This window comes from Oncorhynchus keta, chromosome 32, assembly GCF_023373465.1.
Source record: "Oncorhynchus keta strain PuntledgeMale-10-30-2019 chromosome 32, Oket_V2, whole genome shotgun sequence".
NCBI lineage: Eukaryota > Metazoa > Chordata > Actinopteri > Salmoniformes > Salmonidae > Oncorhynchus > Oncorhynchus keta.
This window is the reverse complement of record NC_068452.1, coordinates 35,110,674-35,130,133: the sequence shown is the minus strand read 5'-3', so window position 1 is coordinate 35,130,133 and position 19,460 is coordinate 35,110,674. Positions and strand designations below refer to the sequence as shown.

General features: G+C 42.6%; 1 protein-coding gene and 1 pseudogene across 2 annotated transcripts; one reads left to right on the top strand and one right to left on the bottom strand.

Annotated features, from left to right (window-relative positions):
* Nucleotides 1–145: 145 nt before the first annotated feature.
* LOC118378861 (dnaJ homolog subfamily B member 1-like) lies at nt 146–10,118 on the bottom strand (annotated as a pseudogene). The gene is made up of 3 exons (XR_008088828.1): nt 9,241–10,118; nt 8,021–8,647; nt 146–5,307 (listed from the first exon to the last, which is right to left on the bottom strand). The product of XR_008088828.1 is annotated as a dnaJ homolog subfamily B member 1-like (transcript).
* A 2,161-nt stretch (nt 10,119–12,279) lies between these two features.
* Nucleotides 12,280–19,409, top strand: tecra (trans-2,3-enoyl-CoA reductase a). The gene is made up of 11 exons (XM_052491571.1): nt 12,280–12,681; nt 13,569–13,620; nt 14,440–14,484; nt 14,646–14,749; nt 15,663–15,778; nt 16,052–16,157; nt 16,384–16,456; nt 17,636–17,679; nt 18,080–18,137; nt 18,443–18,531; nt 18,942–19,409. The coding sequence occupies exons 1-11, from the start codon at nt 12,520–12,522 to the stop codon at nt 19,113–19,115; spliced, it is 1,023 nt and encodes a 340-aa protein (XP_052347531.1). The 5' UTR covers nt 12,280–12,519; the 3' UTR covers nt 19,116–19,409.
* Nucleotides 19,410–19,460: the final 51 nt, after the last annotated feature.

The window sequence follows — 19,460 nt, the reverse complement described above, 5'->3', positions numbered from 1 at the left end:
GGGGGTGACCAATACAATTTGACAGTGTGCAATTTGACAGTGTGCAGGAAAGCAAAAAGTAGCTGGCTCACGCCCCACGCGGGGCAGAACTAAATCCACTCAGTTACTTTACAAGTTTGACATGGGGCTAAATAAGAGAACTACATCATTTTGTACAATTTTATTTGATATTTACAAGTTTGCCTGTCTTTGCAACAATTAAAATACCACAAAATGCCAAGGGGACCTCATTTGTTCAAAGGATAGGACAAATAAAATAAAATGTTCAGTTTCATACAAATTAAAAGCAGGTTGCTAACACCTATTTGTCAAATACAATTCTGGGTGCCTAATAATAATAATAATAATACAGAATGTCTGCAAATTTTATAAAAACTATTTAAACTTTTCCATCAAAGGAAAACATTTGCAAATAAAGCAAATATTTTTTTACAAAAAAGTTAAACTGAGATTATACATCTCTACATTCATGTGAAACCACATTTATCTGTTAAAATTAAATAATAGTGGAACTCCACTTGGAGTGGAATGATAAATGGGTAAGTGTTGACTGATCATTACAACCTCAATGATAATCAATCAAATTCATTACATTTCGCAACAGAAACCATTTAGCGTTTGAGAACCAAACAGCATGAAACGATGCAGGACCTACCTGAATTTGTCCAATAAAAACAATTTGTTACAAAACATTTTCCATTTGGCATAAAACTTTTGCAACAGAATCAGCGTAATGAATGCACCCCAGGTTAAAATATGTATTTCAAGTACTTGAAAATGTAACATTATTCAAATAATTCAGACATATTTTAACAATACAACTGACTCACTACTTGGCTATTTTAGTTTGTCAACTGTCATTTTTGGAATGATTTTCTTATTTACCACAGATGCTTAGGCTTGCTTTATCTCAGACAATTGCTTCAAAAATCAGTTCACTACATACTTTAGGCTGCGTTCACACAGGCAGCCCACTTCTGATCTTTTTCTCACTAATTTGGTGTTCTGACCAATCACATCCAATCTTTTCGCAGCAGGGTATGACAAAATAAAAATAATGAAGATTATCCTAACAGAAATGGTTTGCATAGAGGTTCCGAAGTAGCAGTAGATATTAGTTTCACAGCTTTAACAGAGTTAAAGAGAGAATTTAAACAGCTAAAATGCACTGCTGTTTTGAATAGCTTCTAGAGTGTCACTGCAGAGTAAACACACCTACAAGTTTCACTGGAGAATGGGCATACAAGTTCATCATACTTACAACAATAGTGATCCTCAAGCTAAATGTAAGGGGTCCTACAGAGGTCAAAACACATCACACCATCTTCTTATAGTATTTCACAATAAGATGGTGCATGTTTGTCTATACACACACACACACAAACCAGGTCAATATCGCATTGCGTGACGTAACATTTTGCACAAAATAGATAACGCGCCCTTGAATAACTAAAATCTATTCAACTGGAGAAGCTCCACTGCATGGCCAAAAGTATATGGACACCTGCTTGATAAACTTCTTATTCCAAAATCATGGGCATTAATATAGACTTGGTCCCTCCCTTTGCTGCTATAACAGCCTCCACTCTTCTGGGAAGGCTTTACACCAGATGTTGGAACATTGGAAGCAAGTCCCCGCAGCATTCACAAGAGCATTAGTGAGGTCAGCCACCGGTGTTGGGCGATTAGACCTGGGTCGGCGTGCCAATTCATACCAACGGTGTTCAATAGAGTTGAGGACAGGGCCCTATGCAGGCCAGTCAAGTTCTTCCACACTGATCTTGACAAACCATTTCTGTATGGACCTTGCTTTGTGCACAGGGGCATTGTCATGCTGGAACAGGAAAGGGCCTTCCCCAAACTGTTGCCACAGAATAGGAAGCACAGAATCGCCTAGAATGTCATTGTCTGCTGTAGCGTCAAGATTTCCCTTCAATGGAACTAAGGGGCCTAGCACGAACCATGAAAAAAAAGCCCCAGACCATTATTCCTCCTCCACCAAAGTTTACAGTTGGCACTATGAAGCCGGGCAGGTAGTGTTCTCTTGGCATTCGCCAAATCCAGATTGTCCATCGGACTGCCAGATGATGAAGCATGTTTCATCACTCCAGAGAACGTGTTTCCACTGCTCCAGAGTCCAATGGCGGTGAGCTTTACACCTCTCCAGCTGACGCTTGGCATTGCGCATAGTCATCTTGTTGCGGCTGCTCGGCCATGGAAACCCATGTCATGAAGCTCTCGATGAACAGTTATTGTACTGACTTTGCTTCCAGAGGCCGTTTGAAACTCAGTAGTGAGTAGTGCAAACCTGCTTCAGTGGCCCTGTTCTGTGAGATTGTGTGGCCTACCACTTCGGGGCTGAGCGGTTGTTGCTCCTAGATGTTTCCACTTTACAATAAAAGCACTTACAGTTGACTGGGGCAGCTCTAGCAGGGCAGAAATTTGACGAACTGACTTGTTGGAAAGTTGGCATCCTATGACGATGCCACATTGAATGTCACTGAGCTCTTCAGTATGGGCCATTCTACTGCCAATGTTTGTCTATTGAGACTGCATAGCTGTGTGCTTGAGTTTATACACCTGTCAGAAATAAGTGTGCCTGAAATAGCCAAATCCAAACATTTGAAGGGTTGTCCACTCACTTTTGGCCATGTAGTGCATCAAGTGTGTGGAATCTGTAGGGAGTTACCTGGAGTGAATTCCTAAAACCATTTATAAATACCTCATTCTCTGGGTTAGTTTGAACATGATTTGCAAGTTGTGCTCAAGAATCCCCAGTTTTGCCCCTCCCATTTAAACTGAAAGAATTTTCTGAATTCTATTTGCTCTAGTTCCCCAACATAACTCAGTTTCAGAATCTCTCACATACCTCACTACAAAATAATAGTGAGTAACACCAAAGATATATTCAGACCCCTGGACATTTTCCAAATGTTTTATGTTAGTCTTATTCTAAAATGGATTAAATAAAAAATCCTCAGCAATTTACACACAATACCCCATAATGACAATGCAAAAACAGTTTATTTTATTTTTATGTTACCAAATGTTTTACCTAGAAAACAGAAATACCTTATTTACCTAAGTATTCAGACCCTTTTATGAGACTTGAAATTGAGCTCAGATGCATCTTGTTTCCATTTATCATCCTTGAGATGTCTACAATTTGGAGTCAACCTGTGGTAAATTCAATTGATTAGATTTGGAAATGCACATAACTGTCTTTTAAAAGTTTGCACAGTTTGCTGTGCATGTCACAGCAAAAACCAAGCAATGAGGTTGAAGAAATTGTCCATAGAACTCTGAGACAGGATTGCATCAAGGCACAGATCTGGGGAAGGCTACAAAAAGGGTCCCCAAGAACATAGTGCCCTCCATCATTCTTAAATGGAAGAAGTTTGGAACCACAGAGACTGTTTCTAGAGCTGGCCGCCCAGCCAAACTGAGCAATCGGGGGAAAAGGGCCTTGGTCAGGGAGGTGACCAAGAACCCGATGGTCACACTGACAAGAGCTCTAGAGTTCCTAAGAGGAGATGGGAGAACCTTCCAGAAGGACAACCATCCCTGCAGCACTCCACCAAATCAGGCCTTTATGGTAGAGTGGCCAGAAGGAAGCCACTCCTCAATAACAGGCACATGACAGCCCGCTTGGAGTTTGCCAAAAGGCACCTAAAGACTCTAAGACCATGAGAAACAATATTCTCTGGTCTGATGAAACCAAAATTGAACTCTTCAGCCTGAATGCCAAGCGTCACATCTGGAGGAAACCTAACACCATCCCTTCGGTGAAGCATGGTGGTGACAGCATCAGTATACTGTGGGGATGTTTTTCAGCAGCAGGGACTGGGAGACTTGTCAGGATCGAGGCACAGATGAACAGAGCAAAGTACAGAGATCCTTGATGAAAACCTGCTCCAGAGCGCTCAGGACCTCAGACTGGGGCGAAGGGGTTGTTGTCCTTCCAACAGGACAACGACCCTAAGCACAAAGCCAAGACAACGTAGGGGTGGCTTTGGGACAAGACTCTTAATGTCCCTGAGTGGCCCAGCCAGAGCCCGGATTTGAACCCGATCAAACATCTCTGGAAGACCTGAAAATAGCTGTGCAGCAACACTCCCCATCCAACCTGATAGAGCCTGAGAGGATCTGCAGAGAAGAATGGGAGAAACTGCCCAAATACAGGTGTGCCAAGCTTGTAGCATCATACCCAAGACTCGAGTCTGTAGTTGCTGCCAAATGTGATTCAACAAAGTACTGAGTAAAGGGTCACAACACTTATGTAAATGTGATGTTTTTTAAGATTCTAAAACATTTCTTTAAAAACCTGTTTTTGCTTTGTCATTATGGTGTATTGTGTCGATTGATAAGAAAAAAAACTTTAATCAATTTTAGAATTAGGCTGTAACGTAACAAAATGTGGAAAAAGTCAAGGGGTCTGAATATTTTCAGATGGCACTGTATGCATTGCATTTATAAGTATATCTACATTCAGGTGTGTGTCACTGCTCCTGAGAGATATAGTTGATAAGTTGCCTGCAACAAATATTCTGGAAGCACTATCAAAACAACTGGATACCACACAAATTCCACATCAGTGCTCTGTTTGCCACAGGCATCTTCAACTCTACGTATCCCTCAGACCTTATAACAACCAGGACCAGCCATCTCTACAGGGCCAGACCAACCCCTGCCCTATGCTCAATCATTATTATCCAATGTCTAGCACTGGGTCCCCCTAGAAATGTCTTTATTTTCCCTTCCAATGGGAAATGGAATACTGTCAATAGGACATGTTGGTAATAAAATCTAAATGTTTTAATAATAAACAGGAAAAAATTATGAACCAAACAGAACAGCTAACATCAGAAGAGACCAACATGTTTGTCTGTCAATATCTCATGGTGGTTAAATATATAACTGAATTATAATTTGGATCAAAGGTTGAATCAAAATAAACAAGTATAATTCCCAAACAACTATTATGTTCTTTGGCCTAGGGTAAGGACAACTGTAATGGAGAAAGACGACTGTCTGTCTTCGTGTTTGTTAGGCGTCTTCAAAAGCCACTTTAGTCATTCAAGGAGGAAGAATCTGAGTCAGTGCATCGCGGGCACTCTGCCCCAAATTCTCAGGGAATTTCACTACAAACTCAAGCACCATGTCCCCCCTCTTCTCTGGGCACTTGGACAGGGGTAGTCCCTCTCCCACGATACGCTTCTTCATCCCAGGTTTGACCACGTCTCTAGAGGTCACAGTCACAGTCCTGCCATCCAGAGTGGGAGCGCTGACCGTGCATCCACACAGTGCCTGATGGGAGAGAGAAATACAGACTGTCACAATTAGGTGTGTTATATTTTTAGTTAAAAAGAGTAGAAGGCCTGGGAGTTGGGCTGGGTGATATATCGAATTAATTTGAAATTATGTTTTAGTGCGATGTTCCAAATGCCTGTATCGTAAGATTTTTGTTTTTATGAGCGTTTATGTCCGCTTGTTCTCATGACTTTGTTTTTCGATCTCGTCTCCTTCGCACCTACCTACCCCCTCTCTCTCAAACACACACACACACACACACACACACACACACACACACCCCCCCACAACAAAGACGAAAGATCACTTCTTCCTCTGACAACAAGCAGTTTCAACTCGATATTTGCATTTGAGGTTTGGTCCATCAGAATGGGTGAGATGGACCCTGAAACACATTGGGACATTTTTTGTAAGAGAACTTAACCTTTCTAACGATACCTTTTTTATGTCTCAACTCCCAAAATGTAGGGCAGAGCAGACCCTTCTAAAACCGTTCAAAAGTTTGGGGTCACTTAGAAATGTCCTTGTTTTTGAAAGAAAAGCACATTTTTTATCCATTAAAATAACATCTAATTGATCAGAAAGTGTAGACATTGTTCATGTTGTAAATGACTATTGTAGCTGGAAACGGCTGATTTATGGAATATCTACGTAGGTGTACAGAGGCCCTTTATCAGCCACTCCTGTGTTCCAATGGCACGTTATGTTAGCTAATCCAAGTTCAGAATTTTAAAAGGCTAATTTATCATTAGAAAATCATTTTGCTGTGTGTACGCCTCACAAGTCCTCAACTGGCAGCTTCATTAAATAGTACCCACAAAACACCAGTCTCAACGTCAACAGTGAAGAGGCGACTCCGGGATGCTGGCCTTCTAGGCAGAGTTTCTCTGTCCAGTGTGTGTTCTTTTGCCCATCTTAATATTTTATTTTTTAATGTCCAGTCTGAGAATGGCCTTTTCTTTGCAACTCTGCCTTGAAGGCCAGCATCCCAGAGTCACCTCTTCACTGTTGACGTTGAGACTGGTGTTTTGTGGGTACTATTTAATGAAGCTTCCAGTTGAGGACTTGTGAGGCGTCTGTTTCTCAAACTAGACACTAATTTACTTGTCCTCTGGCTCAGTTGTGCACCGGGGCCTCCCACTCCTATTCTGGTTAGCGCCAGTTTGCGTTGTTCTGTGAAGGGAGTAGTACACACAGTATTGTACAAGATCTTCAATTTCTTGGCAATTTCTCACATGGAATAGCCTTCATTTCTTAGAACAAGAATAGACTAAAGAGTTTCAGAAGAAAGTTTCTGGACATTGAGCTACAATAGTAATTTACAACATTAACAATGTCAACACTATATTTAATCAATTTGATGTTATTTTAATGGACCAAATTGTTTGCTTTTCTTTCAAAAACAAAGACATTTCTAAGTGACCCCAAACTTTTGAACGGTAGTGTAGATTGTAAAAACAACTAGCTGGAGCCGTCGGCTATGAACGCCCTTACCCGCTAGTACGTAATGCTGATAATTGGTTCTGACTCGCTACAGGCTGTTCTGCAAGAACAGTACGAATGCTTCTTAGTCTAGGACTCTTATCTTCACCACCACACACTATTGTATTCACACACAGAAATCTTCAGTTTACAGAGGATGACTTGTGGTTTTCTTGGATGCATTGTGCCCACAATTTTACTAAAATAAAACACACAACTTGGTCGGCAGCCAAACTTGCGTCTTCATCTGCCGACAACGATAGCCACTCTGACCTGGAGTGGGTTGGGTCAGAGTCCAAATGTGCATTCGGGCACTCTAATTGGTGTAAACCAAGAGACTGTGACAGACAGCTGAGAAGGGGAGAAATCACCCTAATAGGACTGTGGAGACTCAGAGATGGTCTGTATTCTCTCTCTCCCACACACACACACACACACACAACCTTGTTTTCATAAATGTGATTATATAAGCTTGAAGCCCATTCAAAAACACAGTACGGGACTTGCAACAGGAGGTAGTAAACACTAGTACTTCCATACCGTATTGGCAACTTGTTCTCATTCTGAGAAATAAGCATCTTCTTATTCATGTAGGTAGGCCACAAAGTGGACATGCTAGCATTTTGTTCAAACAGTAGGCGATTGACAGGAGGGTGTGTTCATAACAGTTCAACTGTTCGAACTTGTTAGCAAGCAAATAGATCCAAGATGGCTAGACTTTAAATATAAAGATGAGATATCTACTCATTATTAGTGGATATGCATGGTTCTGATTACATTTTTTTTTTACAAAAAGGGCATTTTCATACAGACAGACTTAAAAGCCAGATCAGGTGATTATTGCAAAAAAGCAAGTTAAACTGCTAAAATATAATTATTAGTGGGTTGTGAAGGCTTACATTTAGCTTAGGTATAATTTTACAAGCCATGAATTCATTAGATTATTCCTGACTGTTTAAAATGTTTGAAATGCAATGTACTGACATTTAAATAGTGCAACAAAGCTTATTTAGAGATTTTTAAAATATTTTTTTAAATATACATTGTGAATCGCCCATAAGTTACAAAACAAATTGACATATGATTTTAGGTCATTTCGCCCAACCCTACCTGAGAGCAGCAGAGAAATATCATTACCATGATTACAGAGAATACAAGTGAAAGAGTTTAGTCGGTTACATTTATGACTGACACAATGTTTAAGAAATCACAAAGACCAAGCACTCACATCTCTGAGGGACACTCTAGCAGGGTAGATGATATCGGAGCCATCCCGGCGAAACAGAGGATGGGGTTTGTCTTTGACCACAAACACCACGTCAGCGGGAATGTTAGTGGGCGTCTCATCTCCCTCCCTGGGGAAGGTGATCTTGGTCCCTTCCTTCCAGCCTCGCTTGATGTCCACTGTCAGGATCTTGTCCTCGCTGCGCATGCTGCAGCCGTCGGGTTCAGCCGCTTCCTGGAGATCTTCATCTTCTTGGTGCAGCCGGAGAACACTTCCTCCAGGCTCACCTTCAGCTCGTGTACCACCGGAGAATCTTTCTTCTTCTCACGGCCCCCGTGGGGACCCCCTGGTCGGGATTTGAAGGACCTCTGGTGTTGGTGGAACCCTCCCATTCCACCCGGCATACCCCCCATCCTCCCGGCATACCCCCCATCCCTCCCATACCAAATGCAGCAAAGGGGTCATCAGTGTCCATGTCATCGTCCCCGTTGCGTGCAAAGAACTGGTCGAATGGGCTGCGGCCACCAAAAAACTCTGTAAACATGGCGTGAGGATCTCCATGGAAGGTGTAGTTGTAGTTGTTGGGACCATTGGGACCACCACCCCCACCAGCTGTGTGCCCCTTCAGGCCTGTAAGAGAGAACATCAAAATTGCAATATTAGAACACAAGAACAAATCAAAATGTTTATTTTAAATCCCTTTGAATCACTTGGATATAACACACTTTCAACACTTCCAGACATACCATCTCTCTGAATAAATAATGCTAAAGCACGTTACATTTCCACCTGTGTCTTCAGGGGTCACTGTGACAGAGCAGTGTTTCTGAAAAGGTGTTCTGCAATGTGTCACAAACCATGAGCGGACGTGACAGAACGCAGGAATTAACGTTGTGATGTGAACAAACTAGCCCCACCAGTTTGAACGCAGAATAAACAGGAAAGTTCCAGCAAGTTTCGAGATAATTGTAGTGCCTCTGACTGTTTCCGGTGCTCAGTTGCTTCCAATATAATAACACAATAGTTTATAGGGCTACACTCAAAAAAAAACAAACAGTAACATTTAAATAATAAGGTTAGCTAGAAGTTGTCAAAAACAACGTCCACGGCTGATACAGCTACCAACGTTACATAGTTGGCAAACCTGACAACGTCGATCGCGCAAGACAGTTTAGGTTACAATGGTGCACCACACTGTGTGGAACCAAAAGTTGATACGTTACCTTCTTCTCCATATCGGTCATATATATCCTTTTTCTTTGCGTCGCTGAGGACATCATAGGCCTCGGCGATCTCTTTGAATTTATCCTCAGCTCCAGTGGACTTGTTTTTATCAGGGTGATATCGCAGGGCCTGCTTTCGATACGCCTTCTTTATCTCGTCCTCAGAGGCGCCTTTCTGTATACCCAACACTTTATAATAGTCTTTACCCATTACTAGTATCTGTCAAGTAACGCTTGATATTCAAAAAAACATAGTCAATTCACCAGTTAATCTTATATCAAAGGCCGTCAACCAACCACACTGAAATGTAGTGTTTGCAGCTGGCTAGCTACTTAACCAGTTGACAGCTGCAAGCTAGCTACAAATCCGACCCGCCACGATTTTTTGACCTATTAAACCATGGAGTTACATAAATATATCCCACTCTCTGCTGAATAAATCAATTTATGAGCCGAGATATCGTGGCTACTCAAAATACGCTTTTCACCATGTCGTTAGCTAGCCACCATGTAAGAAACTTCCAGAAGTACTGGTGCTGATACTGCTGTGACTATCGCATTTCCACATTGACTGACATCTCCGCCCCTTTCCACGTCATGCTTTCAAAATGGTCTGTGCTTTCAAGATCTCTGGGACGTCCCTACCCCATTGAAGTTGAACTGTATGAATAGTTAAAGTTCAGGTTAGGGTAGCCTGGTCGAGAACCAGGCGTGACAACGGGTTATGCTTGGGTTTAGGGTAAGGACGTCCCAAGGATTCCGAATATCACTAACCTTGTCAAAATCAAGAACTACGATTTTCGCCCCACCACTCCCTGGCAGCAGTTGCTTACACATATAAGAAGGGATAAACTGCATGTTCAGGGATGACAACTAGCGGCCCAAACAAATTTTGCTTAATGCTCCCAAAAGGGTCACCCCATACAGAACCAATCAGTCGATATAATCGAGAACAATCATCAGAAATCACGCGATATGAATCGAACAGTTAGGGCGCCGCCTGACCCACTGATTGCAATTGTGGAAGGGGTAGGGCGGACTCTGACTGCATGTGTGGGTTACGATGTAGGTACACAGACCCGCGAGCCACTGCAGACCTCATGATGAGTTAATATTTTTTTGTGGCCCTATGCCAATTAAAGTGCCCATCACTGATGTAGATAATAATTTCATCACATTGTGGGTATCTGTCGCAAAGCTTTATAAATTATTTAATTAGCTAAAATAATATGAATGCATATTGTGACAAGACTATTGATATGTTTCATATCAAATTGCCACACGGTAGAATAATATAATAGTGTTCCTCTTGCAATGCCTAATTACATATCTTACATATCCTACATATCTTTCATGATATGGAAAGATATTGGCTTTAAAATGACTCCATGTCAGGGCTTCTGGAAAATAAAGAAGAGATAACTTGCAAAGTGAAGTGATAATAACGCTGACTACCACGGAGGGGCAGCATTGCAGCTTCTTAAATCACGGAAACTGTAACATTATTCTCACGCTTCACTGGAGAGCCCCATAGCATGATAACCTGATATGCTCCAGTATCAGTTTGGATTCCAGGCTAATAATACGAGCCCACCGTACCATAACATCTGTTGCATATCACAACGTCCAAAAAAACAAACTTGAACATGATGTTAAATTGAGATTATGAGAGAGCCATTTGTTTAAATCAATTGAATTTGCAAATTGAATGATAGGACAGCTTTTCCAACTCCTGTCCAGGTTTTCTAACTCCTGTCCAGGGTTTCCAACTCCTGTCCAGGTTTTCTAACTCCTGTCCAGGTTTTCTAACTCCTGTCCAGGTTTTCTAACTCCTGTCCAGGTTTTCTAACTCCTGTCCAGGTTTTCTAACTCCTGTCCAGGTTTTCCAACTCCTGTCCACTCTAACACAGAGACTGATTTTCTGCACATGATCAACAAATCCTGTTAACATTACAGCATATTTTTAAATGTTTTTATTTAACCTTTATTTAACTAAGCAAGTCAGTTAAGAACAAATTGTTATTTACAATGACAGCCTACCCTGGCCTAAAACCCGGACGACGCTGGGCCAATTGTGCCACCCTATGGGACTCCCAATCACGGCCGGTTGTGGTACAGCCTAGAATCGAACCAGGGTCTGTAGTGATGCCTCTAGCACTGAGATGCAGTGCCTTAGACCGCTGAGCTACTCAGCTAATATGTCACAACATCTTAATCCATGCAGATCAGAAAAGCTTACTTTATTCTTGTACCACTTTGTGCTCCTGTCTGATGTATGTTGCTCGGTGGCCTAACCTGATTGTAAATATAGAATACAGATCTGCTGCCTGTGTGTGTTGAGATGCTCCTTTTGTCAAATCTGAAGGACCTGATCCCTGTCTGATTGATATCTTGGGCAACATCTCCAAGTCCCCCAACTGATAGCCAGCACCTCACAGCTCTGAGAGCACTACAGCTGACAGCTCTCACTCCATTGGAAAATGATAGGACAGTATTAGGCCTTAATGTTTGTTCATGGTATTGGGAGAATACACACACCTAAAATAAACATGTGTTTGTTTTGGTTTTTGTTCGTTCTCGAGGTCAGAGTGGTAGAAAAAAATGGCACAGGTGGCCTGGGGGAGGGGTAAGTGTCGGTATGCAGAGGCCTGGCTGTCCACATGGATAAGGCCTATAGGAGGGTCAGTGTGAGACAGTGTGACGGAGTGAGGAGCAGAGCTCAGCAGAGATGTGTCTAGGCTCTTCTGAGAGCAGAGAGGGATCTTTTTCTGAGTAGGGTTGTGTGTGGCTGACCAAGGTTACTGAGCTACTGCAGAACAGTGCAGAGCAAATCGGGCTTCTTATATTTAGCCTTGCGATGTGCGCGCTACGGATTATGTCTTGGGCGTCTCGGGTTTCGCCTTCAGTACGTTTGTGGGTGTGGAGGGGGTCCGGTAACTAGTGGGAGGCCTCTCTTCAGGTGAGGAGGTGGTGGGTTACTGACGTTTAACCCCCTCATTCTATGAACATCTCACAGGCAACCTCTCTTTCTCCCACCCTCTCCCACCCTTTCTTTACCTCTTTCTCACACCCTCACACAGGAAAAGGCTGTTTACGGTGGCATAGTCGTTTCCCATTCTGGAAGGCTATTTGGAGGGTACAGATAGTAAGAAAATAGCCGTGTTAGACTACAGCTTCTAATCTGATACAAGTAGAGAACACTAACTAGGTTTTTGCAAAACATTGGAGGGACCTCATTTTAGTGCGGAGGCACATTGAGGTCGTAGTTCAAAAGGGGTCATGGATACACTGGCTTTAGAGGCGAAGGCAACTGGACAAGAAAAGAAATGTTCAGCCCCAAGACCAAGACCTAAACCACCCAAAAAGGCCAAAAGGATTGTTTACTTTGAGGTAGAAATCGTGGATGCAAAGACAAAGGAGAAGCTACTACTCTTGGACAAAGTGAGTGTGTGTGTGTGTGTGTGTGTGTGTGTGTGTGTGTGTGTGTGTGTGTGTGTGTGTGTGTGTGTGTGTGTGTGTGTGTGTGTGTGTGTGTGTGTGTGTGTGTGTGTGTGTGTGTGTGTGTGTGTGTGTGTGTGTGTGTGTGTGTGTGTGTGTGTCTGGCTGTGTCACTGTGTCTCATCAGTCACTGTCCCCGTTCAATATTGTATTTGAATCTGTACACTGAGAAAAATGATATTTAAAAGTTTGAAATCATCAGTTGAGGTCTAATTACAGTCCTAGTAAAAGCCATAATACTGTCTGAAGTCAGAAGGCACTTGTTTGCTTTAGCTCAAGAAGTTACAGAGTCATCCCTTTGACCGTACAGCCGGCTAATTCACAGTTCACAGATGCTATGGCAGATTCTACAGAGGTTGTGTTGCAGTTAGGAGGTGAAAATTCCCCCTGATCTTATAGGAATCTTCTGGGCGAGTTATGAGTTCTGTGTCAGCTCAGTGTCCTGAAGCCAGTGGGTGTCTTGAAGCCAACAGCAAGCACCATGTGTTGAGTGGCTTTTATGAATGTGAATATTTGTGTTGCAATGATAATTAATTATAGTTGAAATGCTGCATCATAGTCTCACAATTTCTTCAATATATTTATTATGAAAACAGATATAGTTTCCTGTAACTGTAGGCTTCTTTAATTTGCCTTGACTGTCTTCGCAGTGGGAATAAATATGTTTGTGTTATAACATATGTACAGTATGTGGTATGGTACCAATTTCACAACTTGAAACAAATATCAAACTTTAGTCAATAAATCTATCTTGGATACATGTATTAGACCCATGGCAGTAACACTAGCAGTATGTTTGCCTATGGATGATTGATTGTCTTTCTGAACAGGTTGAGCCAACTTCTACTATTTTGGATATTAAGGCTTTGTTCCACAAATCAAGTGAGTATGTGACAAAGTCCAGTTAAAATATAGTCATTTAGCGGACGCTCTTATCCAGATCAACTTTCAGTCAGTGATGTAACAACATGAAATGTAAAACACTTTTGTAACGTGATCTACACTCAACACCAGGGATGGGCAACTTTGATGGGGGTGGGGGCCCCAAAACATCTGAACTCATCAAGAGGGGCCGCAGTTGCTCTTGACAGCGGAGAGAAAATATTGAAGTTTTAGAGTTCCTTTTTGCAATTCTACACATTTTGCCATGGGGCGTAACAGAAATGTTGCAGTTTTAAAGCAAGGTTGCTGAAATTCTACACATTTTGCCATGTGGCGGAGAGAAGATTTTGCAATTGTATAATTCATTTCATGCAATTCTACTCATTTTGTCATGGGGCGGAGAGGGAAATTGTTCCGAGGGCCTTCAAAAGGCCAGTGGACAAAAGGTGCTTTCTGGAACCTAAAAAGGTTCTTCGGCCGTACCCATAGGAGAACTCTTTGAAGAACCCGGTTAGTTCCAGGTAGAACTCTTTTGGTTCCAAGTAGAACCGTTTCGGTTCCATGTAGAACCCTTTCCACAGAGGGTTCTACATGGATTAAACCCAAAAGGTTTCTCCTATGGGGACAGCCGAAGAACCCTTCTGGAATGCTTTTTTCTAAGAGTGTAGATATGTATGATCCATATACAATATGCCATGATAATTATGAGGTTAGTCTCGCAATGCCATCTTTCCAAGTCTAGTTAATCATTCGGCTACTGGAAGGAAGCCTTGAAATGGAGGCTATTTTAAGCTTAATTAACTTCTATCTTCTTGTCAGATCCCCAGTGGTACCCAGCCAGACAGTCCTTACGCCTGGATCCTAGTAAGCCCCACACCTCCCATGCATGATGCCTCAACTACTTACACAGACTCAAATGAGTGCTAGACATTGCTATACCAAAACCGTATAAAGGTCTTATATTCTGTGAAATGGTCCACAATGTCATGGCTGACTATAGCATTGTGCTCTGTCTTGCTCCACAGAGGGTAAGGGTCTGAAGGATGAGGACGTCTTGCAGACACTTCCTGTTGGAACCACAGCCAGCTTCTACTTCTTTGACCTGGGGGCCCAGATCGCCTGGGGCACTGTAAGCACATGCAAACACACACACACACACACACACACATGTGTTAAGTTAATGCACGCACGCACATATGCCCACCCACACTCAATCACCCACAAGTGCACACACACACGAATGCACTCATGTGCACAATCACACACAAACGCGCGCACACACACATTATACTGCATATCTTGACATGTCTATACTGCATTTAAATATACACAGCCACACTCCCTCAATTAATCAACTATAGCCTTGCATATAAATATACACCCACACTGACAGATAGATTCACTGTCCTCTGGTTCGGTTTTCTATCACCTCCTAGCTCCTGGATCCTCTGTCCTAGGACACATAATCTCATGGACCTATTTCCCCCACAGGTGTTTATCCCCCTGACCTCCTTTTCACCCTCCATTGCCACAGCCTCCTCAACCATTCTCCACAACCAACCACATGCTGTAACCATGCTCCATATCTTCAATCCTCTCACCCCTCATCCACCTGTGTCTGAACCCCCAGTGGAATAGGGTGATGCCAGTGTTGGGGGGTAACGGGGTCCAATGTACTCCTTGCAGCCTGGCACCATAGCTGAGATCAACAGTAGCGATCAGTCACCCGTGCTGGGCCTGGACCCATGCCAGAGGTGTTGATTCAGAGATCTGTTTCATCACGCACTGACTGTCAGCTAAGCTGCCATATCTCTAGGGGAATGCTTGTGTTACATGCTCACTTGTTTTCTCTAATGCTCAATGACAAATCATCTACTTACCCTCCTCCCTTGGCACTCCTGTAGATCTGAAATGATCGGATAGGTAAAAGCAATATAATAAAACTTCCATCCAGTCTATCAGAACGCAATATGAAGCTAGTACCACCTACCGATCCAATCAGCACCTACTTGTCTCACCTTTATGTCTTCCCCCCGTCTCAGGTCTTCCTATCAGAGTGTTACGGACCACTGCTCATCTACTTGATGTTCTACTTCCGCCTGCCTTTCATCTATGCCCCAAAGTATGACTTTAGCAGCAGCAAGCACTGGGTTGTACAGTGAGTGTCAAATTACTGCATTTTCAAGGGTCTATTATATCTCTGTCACTGTACCTCACTCTCCAAGTGATGATTACAGTGGCATAATTAGGTCTGGTTGATCGGTGATGGTGTTGACAGTGAAGATAATGTGTGTGCTGCATCAGAGAAGCATGACAGCCATCTCGGACTGTCATAGAGACCAGTGAGTGAATGATGTAGTAATCAAAGCTAAATATGTGATGATAATAAGACGTAATCTATACTATGATCACTTTTCCCCTCCCACTGTAGTTTGGCCTGCATGTGTCACTCCTTCCACTATGTGAAGAGAATCCTTGAGACGCTGTTCATCCACCGTATCTCCCATGGTACCATGCCACTGAGAAACATCTTCAAGGTGAGAAGATTGAATAAGGGAATCTCCAATCTAATTCTAAAGATGATCTGTGATCCAGTTTGATCCAGTGATATCTGATAATAGCAGTATTGTTTATCCTTTTATTTAATGGTTTACTTTCATGTGACATAGTTTCTAAACTTATTCTCAGGGGTAAACAGATTGTCTAATTAATGTATTATTATTCTGATGACTTGTACAAAAACTGGTCCTGCTTCTTTTCCAGAACTGCAGTTATTACTGGTGTTTCGCAGCATGGATGGCCTACTACATCAACCATCCCCTCTATACACCACCCTGTAAGTCCTGTCTACCCTGAGGTGATGTCACTCACATCTAACCCATCTAATGCACACTCATCTCTACTCTGTCTGCTGGTTGCCAGGATGTTACAGAATACAGATGGTCATCTCTACTCTGTCTGGTGGTTGCCAGGATGTTACAGAAAACAGATGGTCATGTCTACTCTGTCTGCTGGTTGCCAGGATGTTACAGAATACAGATGGTCATCTCTACTCTGTCTGGTGGTTGCCAGGATGTTACAGAAAACAGATGGTCATGTCTACTCTGTCTGCTGGTTGCCAGGATGTTACAGAATACAGATGGTCATCTCTACTCTGTCTGCTGGTTGCCAGGATGTTACATAATACAGATGGTCATCTCTACTCTGTCTGCTGGTTGCCAGCATGTTACAGAATACAGATGGTCATCTCTACTCTGTCTGTTGGTTGCCAGGATGTTACAGAATACAGATGGTCATCTCTACTCTGTCTGCTGGTTGCCAGGATGTTACATAATACAGATGGTCATCTCTACTCTGTCTGCTGGTTGCCAGCATGTTACAGAATACAGATGGTCATCTCTACTCTGTCTGTTGGTTGCCAGGATGTTACAGAATACAGATGGTCATCTCTACTCTGTCTGCTGGTTGCCAGGATGTTACAGAATACAGATGGTCATCTCTACTCTGTCTGAAGGTTGCCAGGATGTTACAGAATACAGATGGTCATCTCTACTCTGTCTGCTGGTTGCCAGGATGTTACAGAACACAGATGGTCATCTCTACTCTGTCTGCTGGTTGCCAGGATGTTACAGAATACAGATGGTCATCTCTACTCTGTCTGCTGGTTGCCAGGATGTTACAGAATACAGATGGTCATCTCTACTCTGTCTGCTGGTTGCCAGGATGTTACAGAATACAGATGGTCATCTCTACTCTGTCTGCTGGTTGCCAGGATGATACAGAATACAGATGGTCATCTCTACTCTGTCTGCTGGTTGCCAGGATGATACAGAATACAGATGGTCATCTCTACTCTGTCTGCTGGTTGCCAGGATGTTACAGAATACAGATGGTCATCTCTACTCTGTCTGCTGGTTGCCAGAATGTTACAGAATGCAGATGGATTTTTCCATAATCCCTAAGGACTTTCAATGTCCTTTCCCATGATACATCACACCTGCTTGTGTGTTTACAGACTATGGGCAACAGCAAGTGAAGACAGCACTCATTCTATTCTTAGTAAGTATGCTTTAGTTAGTGTAATGAAGAATATATTTATTTTAATACCTAATGTTGTAATATATTCATTTAGTTGATTCTTTGTAGTGGAGTTGAGGCTACACAGTAGGCCCATTAGGCACAGATAATAGTCTCACCACCTGACACGTTCAGTCTGGGGACGAGGTTACACAATAATAACGTCATTAACATCAGTGCAATTTAGATCGTAGTTCCCAGCAGAGTGACAGTAATATCTTAATGGCATTACTAAAGTTATCACATTGTTATTAGGTAAGTATAAGAGCAACTTAATGTAAAGTTTCACCAGTAAATGTCACCAGGTTTTCTTTTGTTTTTGGTTAGAGTTGTGGCTGATTGAGCCCTTTGTCATGGGTTTAAGTTTTCCTCATCCTCACAGTTCTGTCAGGTCGGAAACTTCTCCATCAACATCACTCTACGCAACCTCAAATGTCCAGGTAAGCTCCCATAGGCTCTTGCTTATCTTATTCATGCAGTGCAGTCCATTACCAGATATGTACTTTGAAAGTTAGCACACAAGGTTCCTAGGTTCCTTCCTTTCTAGGGAGTTTTTCCTAGCCACTGTGCTTCTGCATTGCTTGCTCATTGGTTTTAGGCTCGATATTTGTATACTTTGTGACAACTGATGATGTGAAAAAGGACTTAATAAATACATTTGATTTACTGATTAATTGACGAGCACTGCTTTACAGGAGCCCCCATGTTACCCTCTTTTTCTCCATTCTTTCTCATATTATTCCAGGTTCGAAGGTCAAGAAGATCCCACACCCAACTAAGAATCCATTCACCTGGATCTTCGCGTTGGTGTCTTGTCCCAACTATACATACGAGGTGAGGCTTTCTAGTAAAGAATGGTGAGTTGATTGAAATATTTCTATTTGCACGTTTTAGACTGGAAACACTTTGAAATTCAGTGTTTCACTTCCCCTCCTGGGGTTTGGAGATATAGTGATGCTGCCACCTTCTGGCCAATAGGTATCAAGCGATGTAACAGTACTACAGTGATGAGTTGGTGAGTACTGCACACAGGTGGCTGTGGTGCCACCTTAATTGGGGAGGACATGCTCATAGCAATGGCTGGAACAGAATAAATGGAATGTATCAAACACATCAACACATGGTTTCCTTGTGTTTGATACCATTCCAGCCATTATTGTAATCTGTCCTCCTCTCACCAGCCTCCTGTGGTCCTACATGTATAATATGTAGGAGTGTGTAACAGTGTATCTGGTCCTCTGCAGCTGGGGTCATGGATGGGCTTCACAGTGATGACCCAGTGCTTGCCGGTGGCTTTCTTCACCATCGTGGGCTTTGTCCTGATGACGGTGTGGGCCAGGGGAAAGCACCGAAACTACCGCAAGGAGTTCCGTGACTACCCCACCCTGCGCTCCCCTATACTGCCCTTCATCCTTTAGTCAGAGAGGGGCTGGTCCCACACATAACTTCACCCCTTTCAGCCCCACTGCAGTATACAGCTGGTGCTTCTGACTGGGTAGGTTGGAAGGAGTCGTTGGAATAGTTTAACTACACTGTGACTGGTTTTGGGGAGTTGAAAACCCCTTTTGATGACTTAAATGCAGATGAGTCTTAATCTGATGTAATGTGTACTACCGGTATCTACTGTACATGTCAATGTGTGGAGGCACAAATGAATGGAAAGAAATACACTTGTTTTACTAAAGTGGTGACTTAACTGTCGACTAAACGGTTCCGTTTGGTTTTGTATTATTTGTTGTTTGAGGCCAGATTGAACATGGCAT